We start from the raw sequence: 17,194 nt of genomic DNA, 5'->3' as shown, positions 1-17,194 counted from the left end.
ACAGAAATCCAGATTCTTTTTTGAAGGGGCAGACATGTGAAAGTCAAATCTTAATGGGTACCAAGTACTTCCAATTGCAGTGATTTAATTAAAACAAAAAACACCACCACAGCAACCCACAACTTTTATCTTATTCTATTGTCAAGGTGTACTAGACCTGGAGATTCCTATACCTGTAATTTAAGGTTGCTAGTGGGTTCCAAAATAAGCCTGTGAGAATAGAAGACTGACTAAAAGCTAACAAAGACAAGCAGCACAGCTGAAATCTAAGAAGATGGTGGTGAATGGTGCCACATCCAGCTGGAGGCCAGTCACCAGTGGCGTCCCCCAGGGATCAGTGCTGGGCACCATCCTCTTCAACATCTTCATTGATGATCTGGATGAGGGGGTTGAGTCAGTCATCAGCAAGTTTGCAGATGACACCAAGTTAGGAGCAGATGTTAGTCAGATAGAGGGTAGAAAGGCTCTGCAGAGGGACCTCGACCGACTGGACAGATGGGCAGAATCCAATGGGATGGCATTTAACAAGTCCAAGTGCCGAGTGCTGCACTTTGGCCACAACAACCCCATGCAGAGCTACAGGCTGGGGTCAGAGTGGCTGGAGAGCTCCCAAACAGAGAGGGACCTGGGGGTGCTGATCGACAGCCACCTAAACATGAGCCAGCAGTGTGCCCAGGTGGCCAAGAGGGCCAATGGCATCCTGGCCTGCATTAGGAATAGTGTGGCCAGCAGGAGCAGGGAAGTCATTGTGTCCCTGTACTCTGCTTTGGTTAGGCCACACCTTGAGTCCTGTGTCCAGTTCTGGGCCCCTCAGTTTAAGAAGGACATCGAGACACTTGAACGTGTCCAGAGAAGGGCAACAAGGCTGGGGAGAGGCCTTGAACACAGCCCTATGAGGAGAAGCTGAGGGAGCTGGGATTGTTTAGCCTGGAGAGGAGGAGGCTCAGGGGTGACCTCATTGCCCTCTACAACTACCTGAAAGGTGGTTGTAGCCAGGAAGGGGTTGGTCTCTTCTCCCAGGCAACCAGCACCAGAACAAGGGGACACAGTCTCAAGCTGTGCCAGGGGAAGTTTAGACTCGAGGTGAGGAGGAAGTTCTTCACTGAGCGAGTAATTTGTCATTGGAATGTGCTGCCCAGGGAGGTGGTGGAGTCGCCGTCCCTGGAGGCGTTCATGAGGGGATTGGACGTGGCACTTGGTGCCATGGTCTAGGCATGGGGTCTGTGTTGATAGGTTGGACTCGATGATCCTCGAGGTCCTTTCCAACCTAAGTTATACTGTGATACTGTGAAATCCAGTATTTTAATTTGAGGGCAGAAGCTCAAAATTGTAGGCACTTGAGCTCTCTTTTTAATTGCCCAGAGTTAGTGTTTCTGTAGAGCTCCTTTCAAATTTGATGCCCAGGTCAGAAGCCTGGGTCCCTGGCCAAGAATGTTAAAGTGCCAGTCTCAAAGATCTGCAATCCAAAAATCAGGTTTCTTACAGAGACAGCAGATTGGGACTTCATAGAATCATAGAATCAATAAGGTTGGAAAAGACCTCAAGGGTCATCAAGTCCAACCTGTCACCCAACACCTCATGACTACTAATCCATGGCACCAAGTGCCATGTCCACTCCCCTGTGACTTGTGACTTCCAAAATGACTGGCACCCTGAAAATACCTTTTCTATGCCTGTCTCCATTGAGACATGCCACCAACCTGCCCTAAAGTGCTGGCATGTGTGACGAGTGTAGCTATGCCTTTGTATTGCAGGTTACCATGGCCACCAGTGCTATTCCACACTGGCACCATCAGGATTTCGTTCTAAGCTGTTGGTCAGCCGCTTTTCCAAGAGAAGGCACGGTCAGAAGAGTTTAAATCACCTTTAAGGACAACTGCCAAGGGTCAGAATGAAAGCAGCCTGCTTGTTTCTCTACAGCTGGAGCAAGCTCTGCTATCGATTCCACTGGAGACATGACCATGAATAGCACTGAGATATTTTGCTCTCTTTATTACAGACAGAAAGAATAAATACTGTGAGCAGGAATGACTAAGCCCAGTAAAGCATTAGGGGCTCCAAGTATGCCCTTTTTGCTGAAGGTGATGTCTCCAACTTTTTCAAAATGAAGGAAATTTTACTGAAGGAAAAGGGGGGAAAAATCAATTCATATTTGCTTTATTTTAAATAACTGCCATAGAAATGTTTAGGGAAATAATCAAATCAGAGGAGGAAAACCCAGCTAATATTACTGTGCAGAGCTAAGTACACCACATAACATCTGTTTGCCTTTTGGGGGGGTGGGGGTGGGTCAGTTCACTATTCAGCAGCATTATAGAAAAGTCTTATTCACAGCCTTTAATTCTGGACTTGAATTGCAACATGTCATGCCCTTGCTAGCCTGTGTGTGCTTGTGTGTGCTGTGTGTGCTGTGGCTACTTTGCCAGTGGTAGTTTGCCTCTGTAAATCCCAGCCAAGGCAGACTGGATACAAAGCTGGTGCTAAACCTCTTCTCTGATTTCCTTAGAAAAGCCATGTGTACAGCAGGGAGGTATTTGCACACACCATGGTGAAGGTACTTAACTGCTGCATGGTCCATGGCTAAAGCACTCAGAAGCAGAGAGCCACAGCTTGGAAAGGACCTCTGGAGATTGCCTAGTCTAAGCCTTCAGCTCAAAGCAGGGTCAGCTAGATCAGGCTGCCCAGGGCTGTGTCCAGTCAAATTTTGATTATGTCCAAGGATGTAGAACCTACAACCTAACTTTTTGAATACAGTCCCCATTCCTCTACAGCAACAACTTACCTTCTTTAACTCTTCCTGAATGCTTCTGCCATTTTCCTCTGAAGACAAAGTCTCCTTCTGGTTTTCGGGGTCTGTTCTAGGTTCTGACTCTTGTTCTTCACCAGAAGAGGTTTCCTTGTCACTCATTTTAGCAGCAATGTGAAATAACCTGGATTTAAGCTCCTCCTCCATAAGGTCAGGCTTGGTATTCTGATGCTGATCCTCACTGCTTAGATCTGTTTCTGATAAATCATCAAAATCCTACAAAGAAAGGAGAAGAATGGTGTAACTGCTGTATAGACACAGAAAGAAAACCAAACAGCTTCCCAGAAAAATGCAGGTCTGCTCACTCTGCAGGGAAGCTAGAAAGAAAGCACATTACATGTGCTGATAAAAGAAAAGCAAAATCTTTTTGCCAGTCTGGCTAGCAGGGCTCCTGCCCAACACGTAATGACTCTGGAAAGAGGGATATTTCTGTGAGCCCCTGCAGAAAATCTGAATATTTCTCACGGTTGTTCCATAAAATTAATGTCTAGGGGCACAGCAATGTGGTTCCTGGAGCTGTGCCACCTGAGCAGGACCCAAATTCCCCTGATTTCCACTACAGGGAGGTTGTAGCCAGGTGGGGGTTGGTCTCTTCTCCCAGGCAACCACCAACACAAGAGGACACAGGCTCAAGCTGCACCAGGCTGGATGTTAGGAAGAAGTTCTTCCCAGCAAGAGAGATTGGCCATTGGAATGGGCTGCCCAGGGAGGTGGTGAAGTCACCATCCCTGGAGGTGTTCAGGAAGAGACTGGATGGGGTGCTCGGAGCCATGGTTTAGTTGATTAGATGGTGTTGGGTGATAGGTTGGACTTGATGATCTCTGAGGTCTTTTTCAACCTGGTTAATTCTTTTCTGTTCCTAAGATCATTGAGTCCAACCCCCTGCCAGAGCAGGACCATAGAATCTAGCACAGGTTGCACAGGAACACATCCAGATGGGTCTTGAAAATCTCCAGAGAAGACTCCACAACCTCTCTGGGCAGCCTGCTCCAGTGCTCTGCAACCCTCACAGTGAAGAAGCTCCTGATCAAAGAAGGAAGCTCCTGATGAAGACACTTCCTTCACTTGAAGCAACTGAATGACTTGCCATCAGAAATTTAAGAACTGCAGCTCAGCTAAGCAACATCTTAAAGAGGCAAGGAAAGCCAATGCAGCAATATTATTCCCACGACTAATAATTATGAAGATGATTAATAATTATGAAGGCAGACCTCAGTGGCTTGAGTAGCAAAAGCAGCCATCACTTGGACAGCATTTCAAAATAAGCCCTCTCCGAATTTCTGCTGCTTAGTAGCTTTATTCCCTTAGTAGAAAGCTTGCAAACAGCACACAGAAGCCTTCCCCTCCACCTCCCCCCCACCCCCGGGCATGAGCCAGCTCTTCTTTCAAAAACAAAGGAGTTAAAAGCCCCCCCCAAACGCAACAAACCAAGTGACTAGTCAACAGCAGCAGAGTTGGCAGAGCCTGACTTTGTTTTTTTAAGAGCACTCTATTTTACAGCACTGACAATGGCAGTGGGATATGAGAAAGAGGCAAAGTCTGTCCACAGAGGTAACATTTTGCCTTTGCTTCTTCTCAGGAGGCCAGAGGATGAAAGATAAAGCTTTCAGGAACACTCCACCTCCCACTCCCGACTCACACCTTCCTGCCAGCATAGCTTAATTAGTTTTGCCCAGCTCTTTTTGAGCACATATTGCTTAAGCTCAGACATAATTACCTGACTTAAATTCATTGTGTTGGCTTTTGTGAGATCTTTGTCTTCAGCTGGCTCTTCAGAGAGCTCTCTGCTCTTCCTCCACCTTCTCGATCTCTTTTCTACGTCATACTGGACTTCTTCAGTCGCACTGCTGTCAGAATACTCCAAGCTGGTTGCCTGTGGATTGAAATTTACATCCAGTTCTCCGTGGAAATGTTTTTTTTCCACCCTGGGAGCATCACTCTGAGTTCTGCTTTGTAACCAGAGCAGTTTACTAGGTCCTTTTGCTTCCTGGGAGGAGTTTACTGAAGAAGTTTCCGAGTCAGAGAACAGTGTCTCAGTGTTGGTGTACAACCCAGAGGAAGGAGAGGTCACTGCCTGGTACTGGTCGTTGCCATAAGCCCAGTCAGGACCATACTGGGAGTTGGTGTAATAGAAATCGTCTGGTGAGTGGCGAGGTCTCCGGCGCAGCTTGTTCAAGGCCACGTTCCAGTCGTAGTCATCCTCGCTGTCTGAGCCCATCTCGTCATAAGCAGACACAATGCTGGACTCATTCTCCAGGGCTTTGAACACCTGGCTCTTTGGTTTGGCCAGCATCCGAGGACGAGGCAAAGCGACGTTCTGCAGAGCCACCCAGTTCCCATCGGTGCTCTGGAACACGGAAGGTGGATCTGTGGGAAAGCCACAAGGAGAGCTGTGATGGCTCACTGCACGGCCAGCTGCCCACAGACCCCAAAGGGGTCAGGCATTGGGATGTGCTGCCCAGGGAGGTGGTTGAGTCACCAGCCCTGGATGTGTTTGGATATGGTGCTTGGGGATATGGTTTAGGGGTGAACTTTGTAGAGTAGGGTTCTGGGTTGGACTTGGTGATCCTGAGGGTCTCTTCCAACCTGAATGTTCCTGCGATTCTGTAATGGGCAAAAGCAAGTGTTGCTTCTCCATCAGGTCTCTCATGGTGTGAGCCAGGCTGCCACACTCAATCAGAAGGCACTCTTTAAAGTCATGGTGATGAGTATTTAAAAGTGTAAGAGTGCTTGGACCAAAGCTTTTATGTGAAACACTGATTTGGGAAGGTGGAGAGAAGGTCAGTAACAGACATGTGTGAATAGAATAGAACAGAATTAACCAGGTTGGAAAAGACCTTCGAGATCATCGAGTCCAACCTGTCACCCAACACCATCTGATCAACTAAACCATGGCACTAAGAGCCCCATCCAATCTCCTCTTAAACATCTCCAGTGATGGTGACTCCACCACCTCCCTGGGCAGCACATTCCAATGGCCAATCTCTCTTGCTGGGAAGAACTTCGTCCTAACATCCAGCCTAAACCTCCCCTGGCACAGCTTGAGACTGTGTCCTCTTGTTCTGGTGCTGCTTGCCTGGGAGAAGAGACCAACCCCCACCTGGCTACAACCTCCCTTCAGGTAGTTGCAGAGAGCAATAAGGTCTCCCCTGAGCCTCCTCTTCTCCAGGCTAAGCAACCCCAGCTCCCTCAGCCTCTCCTCACAGGGCTGTGCTCCAGGCCCCTCCCCAGCTTTGTTGCCCTTCTCTGGACACCTTCCAGCAACTCAACATCTTTCCTAAACTGAGGGGCCCAGAACTGGACACAGGACTCAAAGTGTGGCCTAACCAGTGCTGAGTACAGGGACCACCCTGTACTGCCACCCTGAACTGTCAGTTGAGATTTCTTTCCTTTTCTGTATCCTAATGCAGAGCTGCTTCACTCCAGCATAAGTGAGATCCCATTTACACCTATTAGCACAATCAGGTATTTACTGCAAGCTCAATAGGCACCATGATTTCATCACAAATGTGGTTCTCAGATGAAAGAAGCAGAACAAATCCTCCGAGCAGAGCACTTGAAAGGAAACTGGGTCAATCTGTCATTCTGTTATGGTTAAGCAATTGTTAGTTGCTAAACTGCTCAACAGTTGAATTCAATGGGATTGAAGTGGGTTCTTAAATTTAAGCACCCAATTAAGCACCTTACTGAACAGTAGGCCTTCCACTGAAATGCCCAGGAGAACACTACTTCTGACAGGGGGCTGAATGCACACTTAGTTAAGTCAGATTTTAGTACTACTTTAGTCCCTCTTTCTGGGGGCAGGAGGTGTACTGACACTGTCCAATCCTTAGGCTTCCAGGTTATCAACTGGCATGGCAGATAAGCATATTAAATTGATGGGCAGCCCCCATCCCTGGGCCCAACTACACCCAAAGAGGATTTGGCTGCTTCAGGAAGGCTGGAGAGCGACTTTTCCTAAGGGTGTCCAGCAATAGGACAAGGGGGAATGGTTTCAAGCTGAGGGAGAGTAGGTTTAGAATGGATCTGGGGAAGAAATTCTTCAGTAGGAAGGTGGTGAGACTCTGGAATAGGCTGCCCAGGGAGCCTGTGGCTGCCTCCACCCTGGAAGTGCTGAATGAGGGTGGATGAGGCCTTGAGCAGCTGAGTCTAATTGAGAGGTGTCCCTGCCTATGGCAGAGAGGTTGGAGGAGATGATGCCTGAGGTCTCTTCCGAGCTGAGCCATTCTAGGATTCTCTGATTCTGTGCAGGTGTTGCCTGGTGCTACACTTGCAGCCTGATGAACACTACAGGCAGAACAAGAGAGGCAATGGAAACAGAGTCCCCCCGGGAGCAGGAACCACCCCCCTGCAATGACAATCTGCACTTATGTCATTGTGTGACCTCTGCAAGCACAAGGATCAGGGGAAATTCCCTGGAGAACCTCCTGGCTTTCAGTCAGACTCATTCCATGTGTGAGTGGGAGCCAAAAGAAGAATCGTATCCGTACTAGAAATATTTACTTGTTTCATTTAGCCTGTCCACACTCTTCCAGCTGGGCAGGGCAGAGAGCTTGCGTTCCTTCTGCTTCCTCAGTTGTCCTTTCTGCTGCTTCCAAAGAGCCTCAGCCACAGGTGATGATGCAGGCTCTTGTCCTTTGCTGGGTGTCTCTTCACTAGCCAGGGAGAACGCAGACTGAGACCTCTGTGGGAATAAAAACCACAAAGCCCAATTTTAAACCAGAAATGCTTAATGATTACATTCTTTACTGTCATTAGTGTGAGCACCCAAGTATCACAGTATCACCAAGGTTGGAAGAGACCTCAAAGATCATCGAGTCCAACCTGTCACCACAGACCTCATGACTAGACCATGGCACCAAGTGCCACATCCAATCCCCTCTTGAACACCTCCAGGGACGGTGACTCCACCACCTCCCTGGGCAGCACATTCCAATGCCTAACAACTCTCTTAGTGAAGAACTTCCTCCTCACCTCGAGCCTAAACTTCCCCTGGTGCAGCTTGAGACTGTGTCCCCTTGTTCTGGTGCTGGTTCCCTGGGAGAAGAGACCAACCCCTTCCTGGCTACAACCTCCCTTCAGGTAGTTGTAGAGAGCAATGAGGTCTCCCCTCAGCCTCCTCTTCTCCAGGCTAAACAATCCCAGCTCCCTCAGCCTCTCCTCACAGGGCTGTGCTCAAGGCCTCTCCCCAGCCTTGTTGCCCTTCTCTGGACACGTTCAAGTGTCTCAGTCACCCAGTGTGTCTGTTCAGGCTGGGTGCCTCCTGCTGCTGCCACACAAGACACACCTCTGGTGTCCTAAGTGTCCAGCCTAGTGGGTGGACACAGGAAACAGTGTATTTCCTTCCCATAATATCCTGCACCCTACAAAACCATCTGCAAAGTTCTTCTCTTCCTCTTTCTTCCCTCTCTGCTCCCATGGGAGATGCTCCCTCTTGGGTAATGGTGGAGGAGTATCTCAAGGCTCTTAGGCCTGGCTGGGCCTAATGCCAGGAGGAAAAGGGGGGGCAGTCTCAGACCTGGCCAGCCTGAAACCAGCCTAGAAGTAGGGGGGAAGAAAGAGCCCTGGGGGGTTTGGGTATACCCTCAGGTGGGGAGAAGGGAACTGCTTGGGAGGCTTTTGGGAATGCTGTAAGGGGACTCTGTCTGCTTTGGGACCTCTTTTGTCATAGAACAGAAATGAACAGTATAGAATAGAATAGACCAGACCAGGCTGGAAAAGACCTTCAAGATCATCAAGTCCAACCTACCGCCCAACACCATCTAATCAACTTAACCATGGCCCCAAGTGCCTCATCCAGTCTCAAACACTTCCAGAGATGGTGACCCCACCACCTCCCTGGGCAGCATATTCCAATGGCCAATCACTCACTGTGCTGGAAGTTTCTGTAAAACACTTACTGCTTTTCCATTTAAACTTCCCATCAATTCACAATCCATTTGTGTCAGTGTCATTCTTTTGCCCCTCTCAGGGGGCAGGACAGGATTAGCCTGGCCTCAAATCAGGACACCCAAGGAAGCATGCGATCAGCTAGCAGCCAAAAATGGAATTGAATGTGTTCAAAATAATTGCTTCAGCACCAGATTGCTCCACTGAGGTGCATTGCTGATGCTGTGCAAGGAGAAGGGAAATTGTTTATACTGCCATGGACCAGATAGAAAGAAATCCAAGAGCTAGAGCACCTCTACTATGAGGATAGGCTGAGGGAGCTGGGGTTGTTCAGCCTGGAGAAGAGAAGACTCCCAGGGGGACCTTAGAGCTGCCTTCCAGTAGCTGAAGGGATCCTACAGGAAGGCTGCAGAGAGTTTTCATGAGGGTGTCTAGAGACAGGACAAGGGGGAATGGTTTGAAGCTGAGGGAGAGCAGGGTTACACTGGAGCTTAGGAAGAAGTTCTTCAGCAGGAGGGTGCTGAGACTCTGGAACAGGCTGCCCAGGGAGGCTGTGGCTGCCTCCTCCCTGAGGGTGCTGAAGGCCAGGTTGGGTGAGGCCTTGAGCAGCTGTGTCTAGTAGAGAGGTGTCCCTGTCCATGGTGGGGAGGTTGGAGGAGATGATCTCTGAGGTCCCTTCTAACCTGAGCCATTCTAGGATTCTGTGAAACTTGCAGGCTGAACTATGACAGGTTGTAACTTCACTTCACTGTAAAGCAACAACTGCTGAACTTCTCACTCTTACAATAAATTAGGTCCAGCTCACACCTGCCTTATCCTGCGGTGTGTCTGTGTTGATGCTGTTACATAGCAAAAGCACCAAGTTATGTGCTTGTCACTACTCTCACAGGACCAAGAATATTCCCTCTGGACACCTTTTTTCCACGTGTGTGGCAAAGACTGAGAGAAAAGAAGTGCTGAAGAAGCCAGGAGAAGGAACATCTCACAGCTGAACCACTGGTGCCTGTGCTGCTACTGGCACTGCCTGAGGCATCTGAAGCTAGCTCAGGTGCACCTGCACTATAGGGCAGATTTATCTTACAGATGATATAGAACAGCTTGAAGGGTTGAAAAAGGTGAAGCTGAGCATGCAGGACCTGTTGGACAAAAAGCACTGAACAACAAGGAGCCACAAAGAAGAAAGCAGTCCCAGTCCCGTGTGGTTTGACAGGCTAAGATGACACAAACAAGCTGATTTCAAGCAGGTTGATCCCTCAGAACTGTGTGCTAAGACATTAGGGCCAGGCCAGAGGGAAACTGCTCCCCAGTTCCTGCCAGCTTTCTGTGGAAAGCAGGAAACTAGTATTGTTCAGGAATTATTGCTAATTCCCAGGAAAATCCCTCCAGCTGCAGCAAGGGACAAAGCTTTTGGTGCCTCCAAAGGTTGGCTGGGGCCATTCTTTTCCTTTTTCCATGCCTTATATCTGTCTTGGACTGCTCTGCTAGATGTATCTCTTCTCACAGCTGATGGTTCAACATCACAGAAGGCTTAAGAAGAGAAGAGTAATGCCAAGCTAAAATAGATCCTGGAAAAGGACAAAATGCTGCTGCTGGAGGTTGTTGAACCAGAACCAGAACTACTTGCTACTTTGGCCATTCTCTGTAGTTCTTGTATTTGGAGAGATATAAGTCATCAAGGCATGACAGCATTCTAATTCTAATTCAGTGGCCTTCCAGTATCTGAAGGGGGCTACAAGAAAGCTGGGGAGGGACTTCTGAGGGTGTCAGGGAGTGATAGGATGGGGGGGAATGAAGCAAAAGTAAAATGGGTAGATTCAGATTGGATGTTAGGAAGAAGTTCTTCCCCATGAGGGTGGTGAGGCATTGGCACAGGTTGCCCAGGGAGGTGGTGGCAGCCTCATCCCTGGAGGTTTCTAAGGCCAGGCTGGATGTGGCTGTTAGCAACCTGGTATAGTGTGAGGTGTCCCTGCCCATGGCAGGGGGCTTGGAACTGGATGATCCTTGAGGTCCCTTCCAACCCTAACAATTCTCTGATTCTATGATTCTATGTCCCTGCTTGCTGCAGGGGGCTTGGTCTAGATGACCTTTAAAGGTCCTTTCCAACCCAAAGCGTTCTATGATATTAATAAGTTCCAATTAAGAAGAATAAACAAGGAGAGGACTAGGTTATTTCTTGTTCTGAAAGTCAGTTTAGATAGGGACAGAAGAAAAGGTAGTACAGTTGTGTTTTACTCAGACAAGTATGGCTGGAAAACAAGTTTAAACATTCATCCCTGACAGCAGTTCAAACCCCTGGTAACACTGGCAATGATACAAAAAGGGAGTGTCAATAGCCAGGCCTAGTGTAGGAGAAGGAGAGCAGGAGAACAAACCATGGCACAAGGAGAACAAACCATGGCACAAGGAGAACCAACCATGGCACAAAGAGAACAAACCATGGCACAAGGAGAACAAACCATAGCACAAGGAGAACCAACCATGGCACAAGGAGTTCCAACCATGGCACAAGGAGAACCAAGCATGGCACAAGGAGAACAAACCATAGCACAAGGAGAACAAACCATGACACAAGGAGATCCAAGCATGGCACAAGGAGAACCAACCATGGCACAAGGAGATTCAACCACGGCACAAGGAGAACCAACCACGGCACAAGGAGAACCAACCATGGCACAAAGAGAACAAACCATGGCACAAGGAGAACAAACCATGGCACAAGGAGAACAAACCATGGCACAAGGAGAACAAACGTGTTTTTCAGAGCCCAGAGCAAATGTTTGTCCACAAGTTTGTCTCCAGGCAGTGAACAGCCTGACTGATGACTCTTGTCTGAAAACCACAAGCAGCAAAATGCAAAATGTAAGGGAGCAGGCTTGAGAAGCCTACCCAGGGACTGGAGGTCTCTGTAGTTTCCCTATGCATGGATGCAGGGAAGTCCAGGAGAGGAGGCTACAGCTGCCCCAACAAGCCCTTGGGACAGCTCACATCAGAACAAGGGGCATGAACTGACCAAACCCTGAACTCTTTACTAGTTGTCTACAAACTTGGCTAGCAACAAGATCTCAGAGCAGAAGAACCAATCCAGTCTATTAGCTGAAAGCATCCAAATAATACAGCAGCCTAAATACAAATGTTATGAGGAGGCAGGAATGTAATGGTCCTGAGCAGGAGGCTCAGGATGGACCATATCACTCTCAACAACTACCTGAAAGGAGGTTGTAGTGAGGTGGGGGTCAGTTTCTGGTAACAAGTCATAGAAAAGAGGAAATGGCCTCAAGCTGCAACAGGGAAGGTATGGGCTGGACATCAAGAAAAATTTCTTCCCCCAAAGGGTTGCCAAGCCCTGGAACAGACTGCTCAGGGCAGTGGTGGAGTCACCATCCCTGGAGGGACTTAAAAGCTGTGAAGAGGTGGTGCTGAGGGACAGGGGTTAGCGGTGACCTGGCAGTGCTGGGTCAGTGGCTGGACTTGATGATCTTCAAACTCTCTTCCAGCCAAAATGATTCTATGATTTATAAAGACAGAAGAGATGAAGAGAATCCTTTCCTCTGAGGCAAAGCTACTGGCACCTTTTGTAATCAAAAGTTCTGGCTCCTCAGCTAAAAAAAACCCTGTCAGCCAGGTGGTGCCTCAGGTCTATTAATGATGGATGGCAAGGCTGCCCTGCCTGTGTGCAGTCAGACAGCAGAGTACTGTGGCTGTTGCTTTCTGCAATCAATTGGCACATCAGCAGGTGGCATTGCAACCCAACAGCTCATCTGCTGTCTTCTCTTGCACACACTCCTCAGTCATGTGCTGCACACTGGATTGCTCTGCAGGACAGCACAGCTTGCAAAAGACACTTACAGCACTGACAGACACTCAGTTAGAGAGGAGTTCCTCAACAAACTGGGCCCCTCAGTTTAGGAAGGATGTTGACTTGCTGGAACGAGTCCAGAGAAGAGCAACAAAGTTGGTGAGGGGTGTGGAACACAGCCCTGTGAGGAAAGACTGAGGGAGCTGGGGTTGCTCAGCCTGGAGAAGAGGAGACTCAGGGGTGACCTTATTACTCTCTACAACTACCTGAAGGGAGGTTGTAGACAGGCAGAGGTTGGTCTCTTCTCCCAGGCAGCCAGTACCAGAACAAGAGGACACAGTCTCAGGCTGCACCAGGGGAGGTTCAGGTTGGATGTTAGGAGGAAGTTCTACACAGAGAGAGTGATTGCCCATTGGAATGGGCTGCCTGGGGAGGTGGTGGAGTCGCCGTCATTGGAGGTGTTCAGGAGGTGACTTGCTGGGGTGCTTGGTGCCATGGGTTAGCTGTTTGGGTGGGTTGGATTGGTTGATGGGTTGGACACGATGATCTTGAAGGTCTCTTCCAACCTGGTTTGGTTTATTCTGAATAAAGGTTATTCTAAATCCTGCCTGCTGGCATCTGCTGTGAGATCACACAATGGTAGGGGGTGGAAGGGACCCCCAGAGATTACTGAATCTAATCCCCCTGCCAGAGCAGGATCACCCAGGGCAGGTCACACAGGAACACATCCAAATGGGTTTGGAAAGTCTCCAGAGAAGGAGACTTCACAACCTCTCTGGGCAGCCTGCTCCAGGGCTCCAGCACCCTCAAGATGTCTGTTTCAAAAAGACATTCCAGACTTAGTATTCTTCTCATTTTTGAAATCCCTCTTCAGAGGATTTGTGCTGCATGATTGTAATGAGTAGGTGGAGAGAGCTCAGCTCTCATCCTGTACTGGGCTAGCACTAAAAGCAGCAATTTTTGCATCTACAGTCCTGTTTCCTGTTTTAAGGAAGGTGTGAGCAAAAAGTAAATCACATTCCATGTCTCCTCTTACTTAACACTTAATTGACAAGTTCATGCTTCTGAACACTGAATAAATAACAAGAAGTAACCAAAAGCAAGAACAACTTTTTATAAAGCACACCTGTCTGTATCTTGAGTTTAATGTTGATAATCTCTGGCTTCTTTACCTGGGATAACTCTTTGATATCTATTTAGAAAGAAAATAGAGAGACTTGGTTCTACATTCTTCCTCCAAAGATGAAAGACTATGGGCAATTCCTCTTCCTTCTAAAGAGGAGTCCAAGAGGTCATTCAAAATACATCCCATAAGCAACTGCCTGAGCTCTACAAAGAGTACTCTGGATCACACATGTTTTTCTCCTCACTTCTCTCCTGTTTGTTTGCTCTGGTTTAATTGCAATATATTCTGCACTTAATAAGAGTAGATCAGAGACTCTTCCAGCTTCAGGAGGGACTGAAAACCTGCAGGGTCACCATGGCAGGAGCCTTGAAGGCATTGCAACCTCAATGTCGGGGCTGAGGGCAAGGAGGGGACCTCTGGATCTGGGCAGCAGAGTCTTCTGCCATGCAAAGTATGGGTTTGAGTAGTGACTAGCTTGTCCACTCATTGCTCCATGAATGCAGTCAATGCAAAGACAGAACCTGCAGGTCCCACCCACCTGAGGCATCCCAGCAGCACTCCCTGAGCACCCACAGCTAGTGCACCCTTTGGTAAGTCAGCTCCCGCAGCAGCAAGGAGACAGAATGAGCTTAGGAGTAGTGCAACCCTGTTTATGGGGGAGAGAAGGCTCCAGGGAGACCTTATTGCAGTCTTTCAGAACTTAGAGGGGGCCTGTAAGAATAATGGGGACAATCTTTACTGCAGGGCCTGTGGTGACAGGACAAGGGGGGATGGCTTTAAACTAAAAGAGCAGAGAGTCAGACTAGATAGAAGGAAGAATGTGTGTGTGAGGGTGAAACACTGTCCAGGTTTTCCCAGGGAGGAGGTAGATGCTCCATCCCTGGAAACATTCCAGGTTAGGTTGGCTGGGGCTCTGAGCAACCTCATCTAGTTAAAGATATCCCTGCTCACTGCAGGGGGATTGGACCAGATGACTTTTAAAAGTTCATTCCAACCCAAATCATTCTATGATTCTAAGACTTCATAACACAGCCATGAGGACAAACCCTTCAGGAGCAGGCTGTGAGAAAGCTTCCTCTCCTGCAAAAGGCAGCCAGTCCCCTTAAAAGCATTTTCCTTTAAAAGGAGTAAAAAACCCCCATCCTGATCAGCTAATCAGGAATGGGTCTGTCAGCAGGATGAATGGCACAGCTAATAACATGTAGAGCTCCATTTGGGGGTGCATTCATTTTGGTTCAATTTGCATTAGCTGACCTTGATGAATCCAGAGATGGGAGAGAGGCAGGAGGTTATTCCCCAGCAAATCCATTGCTGCTGAGCAAGCAAGCAGCCCTGCAGAGCACCACACAGAACCATAATCCACAGTGTGCGAGGCACATGAGCCAGCAGTGTGCCCAGGTGGCCAAGAAGGCCAATGCCATCCTGGCCTGTATCAGGAATACTGTGGCCAGCAGGAGCAGGGAAGTCATTCTGCCCTGTGCTTAGCACTGGTTAGTCACACCTTGAGTCCAGTTCTGGGCCCCTCAATTTAAAGAGGCCACTTGACACTTGAATATGTCCAGAGAAGGGCCACAAAACTGGGGAGGGGTTTGGAGCACAGCCATGTGAGGAGAGGCTGAAGGAGCTGGGGTTGCTTAGCCTGGAGAAGAGGAGGCTCAGGGGAGATCTTCTTGCTCTCTACAACTACCTGAAGGGAGGTTGTAGCCAGGAGGGAGTTGATCTCTTCTCCCAGGCACCCAGCACCAGAACAAGAGGACACAGTCTCAAGTTGTGCCAGGGGAGGTTTAGGCTGGAGGTGAGGAGAAAGTTCTCAGAAAGAGAGATTGGCCCTTGGAATGTGCTGCCCAGGGAGGTGGTGGAGTCACCATTCCTGGAGGTGTTCAAGAGGGAACTGGATGTGGCACTTGGAGTCATGGTTTAATTGTCATGAGGTGTTGGGTGGTAGGTTGGAGCTGATGATCTCTGAGGTCTTTTCCAACCTTATTGATTCTATGATTCTGTGACTCCTCCTCTACCAAATAATAAGTAGCCCCACCTGTGAAAATAAGTGAACAGAAATTAAGCTCTCTAAGCTACTCATAAGGGATATTTAAATATTGATTCCAGAGTAGGAGTCTAAACAGCCTTTTAGTGTACTTAGGGGGGTAATGACTTAGGGCAGTGCTAGCAGCATAAAATGGCACAGTTGAATCAATGCAATGCACTGATGTGAACAAGCCCACTGGAGGTTCTGATAAATCAATTGTTAGGTGCTTTGACAGAAGTAGAAGGCAGAGGTACCAATGCAGCTGTAACCTAAGCAGTGCCTTTGCAGGTGCCCTTGTCTTTTCACCTGTTCACATGTTTCCCCATGGCCTTTTCTTCTCTCTTCCTCTCAAACTTGGAATATTCTATGACATCTTTAGAAAAACAGCAAAAAACAAAGAGAGGAGATGCTTCCCAGCTGCATAACACAGGGTCACAGGATGTCAAGAGTTGGAAGGGACCCAAAGAGATCATCAAGTCCAACCCCACTGCCAGAACAGGGCCATACAATCTAGCTCAGGTCACACAGGAACACATCCAGACAGGCCTTGAAAGACTCTAGAGACGGAGACTCCACAACTTCTCTGGGCAGCCTGTTCCAGTGCTCTGTGACCCTCATAGTGAAGAAGTTCCCCCTTGTGTTGAGGTGGAATCTCCTGTGATGCAGCTTACATCCATTGCTCCTTGTCCTATCACAGGGAGCAAGTGAGCAGAGCCTGTCCCCTCCCCCCCAGCCCTCAGATATTTATAAACATTTATTAAATCCCCTCTCAGTCTTCTCTTTTCCAGACTAAAAAGCCCCAGGTCCCTCAGCCTCTCCTCATAAGGCACCTTTCATCTGCAGGTCCTGAGAGCTCAGTTAGTATCCTGTGATGACAGCATTTCTGTATTACTCTGCAGATGAGAAAGCTGAGCAACCACAAAGGCCAGATCCCTGGTTCTGGTGTAGGGCAATGTGATTGTAAGCTGCTACTAGCACTGGGACATGCACAAAAGGGTAGGAGAAGGAGGTGAGCTGGAAGAGAAGGCTCTGAGGAGACCTTATTGTGGCCTTCCAGTATCTGAAGGGGGCCGACAGGTGTCAGCGAGTGATAGGACCAGGGGGAAGAGATCCAAGCTAGAGGAGATAAGATTTAAGTTAGACATTAGTAAGTTGTTCTTCACCATGAGGGTGGTGAGACACTGGAAAAGGTTGCCCAAGGAGGTGGTGTAAGCCTCATCCCTGGAGGTTTTGAAGGCCAGGCTGGATGTGGCTCTGGGCAACCTGATTTAGTGTGAGGTGTCCCTGCCCACGGCAGGGGTGTTGGGACTGGATGATCCTTGGGGTGCCTTCCAACCCTGACAATTCTATGGTTCTCATCTCAAGTCTACCTGCAGCCTCTCACAAAGTCACTTCTTTTTCCTTTCCAACAGAATACCTTCACTGGTATTTCCAGGTTGCTCAGTGCCCTGTGCAACTTTCCACATCTCGTTCTGACCCTCTTCTACAAAGCTGTGCTCAGCAGGGCACTCACTCCTCAGAAAGCATCACTGCATCTCCTACTCAAACTCC

General features: G+C 48.6%; 1 protein-coding gene across 3 annotated transcripts in view; it reads right to left on the bottom strand.

Annotated features, from left to right (window-relative positions):
- The window catches only part of MYRIP (myosin VIIA and Rab interacting protein), a 172,167-nt gene that overhangs the window by 22,594 nt on the left and 132,379 nt on the right, over positions 1-17,194 (bottom strand). For all 3 annotated transcript variants that reach the window (XM_068152784.1, XM_068152782.1, XM_068152783.1), the window contains exons 9-11: positions 7,310-7,490; positions 4,524-5,173; positions 2,783-3,022 (exon numbers count right to left, since the gene is read on the bottom strand). In XM_068152784.1, the coding sequence (XP_068008885.1) occupies positions 2,783-3,022; positions 4,524-5,173; positions 7,310-7,490 (1,071 nt within the window). The remainder of the gene's footprint in view (positions 1-2,782; positions 3,023-4,523; positions 5,174-7,309; positions 7,491-17,194) is intronic.

This window comes from Melanerpes formicivorus, unplaced genomic scaffold, assembly GCF_026170545.1.
Source record: "Melanerpes formicivorus ecotype bairdi unplaced genomic scaffold, bMelFor1.0.p_v2 SCAF_24, whole genome shotgun sequence".
Taxonomy (NCBI): Eukaryota; Metazoa; Chordata; class Aves; order Piciformes; family Picidae; genus Melanerpes; species Melanerpes formicivorus.
This window is presented reverse-complemented; position numbering and strand designations above follow the sequence as displayed.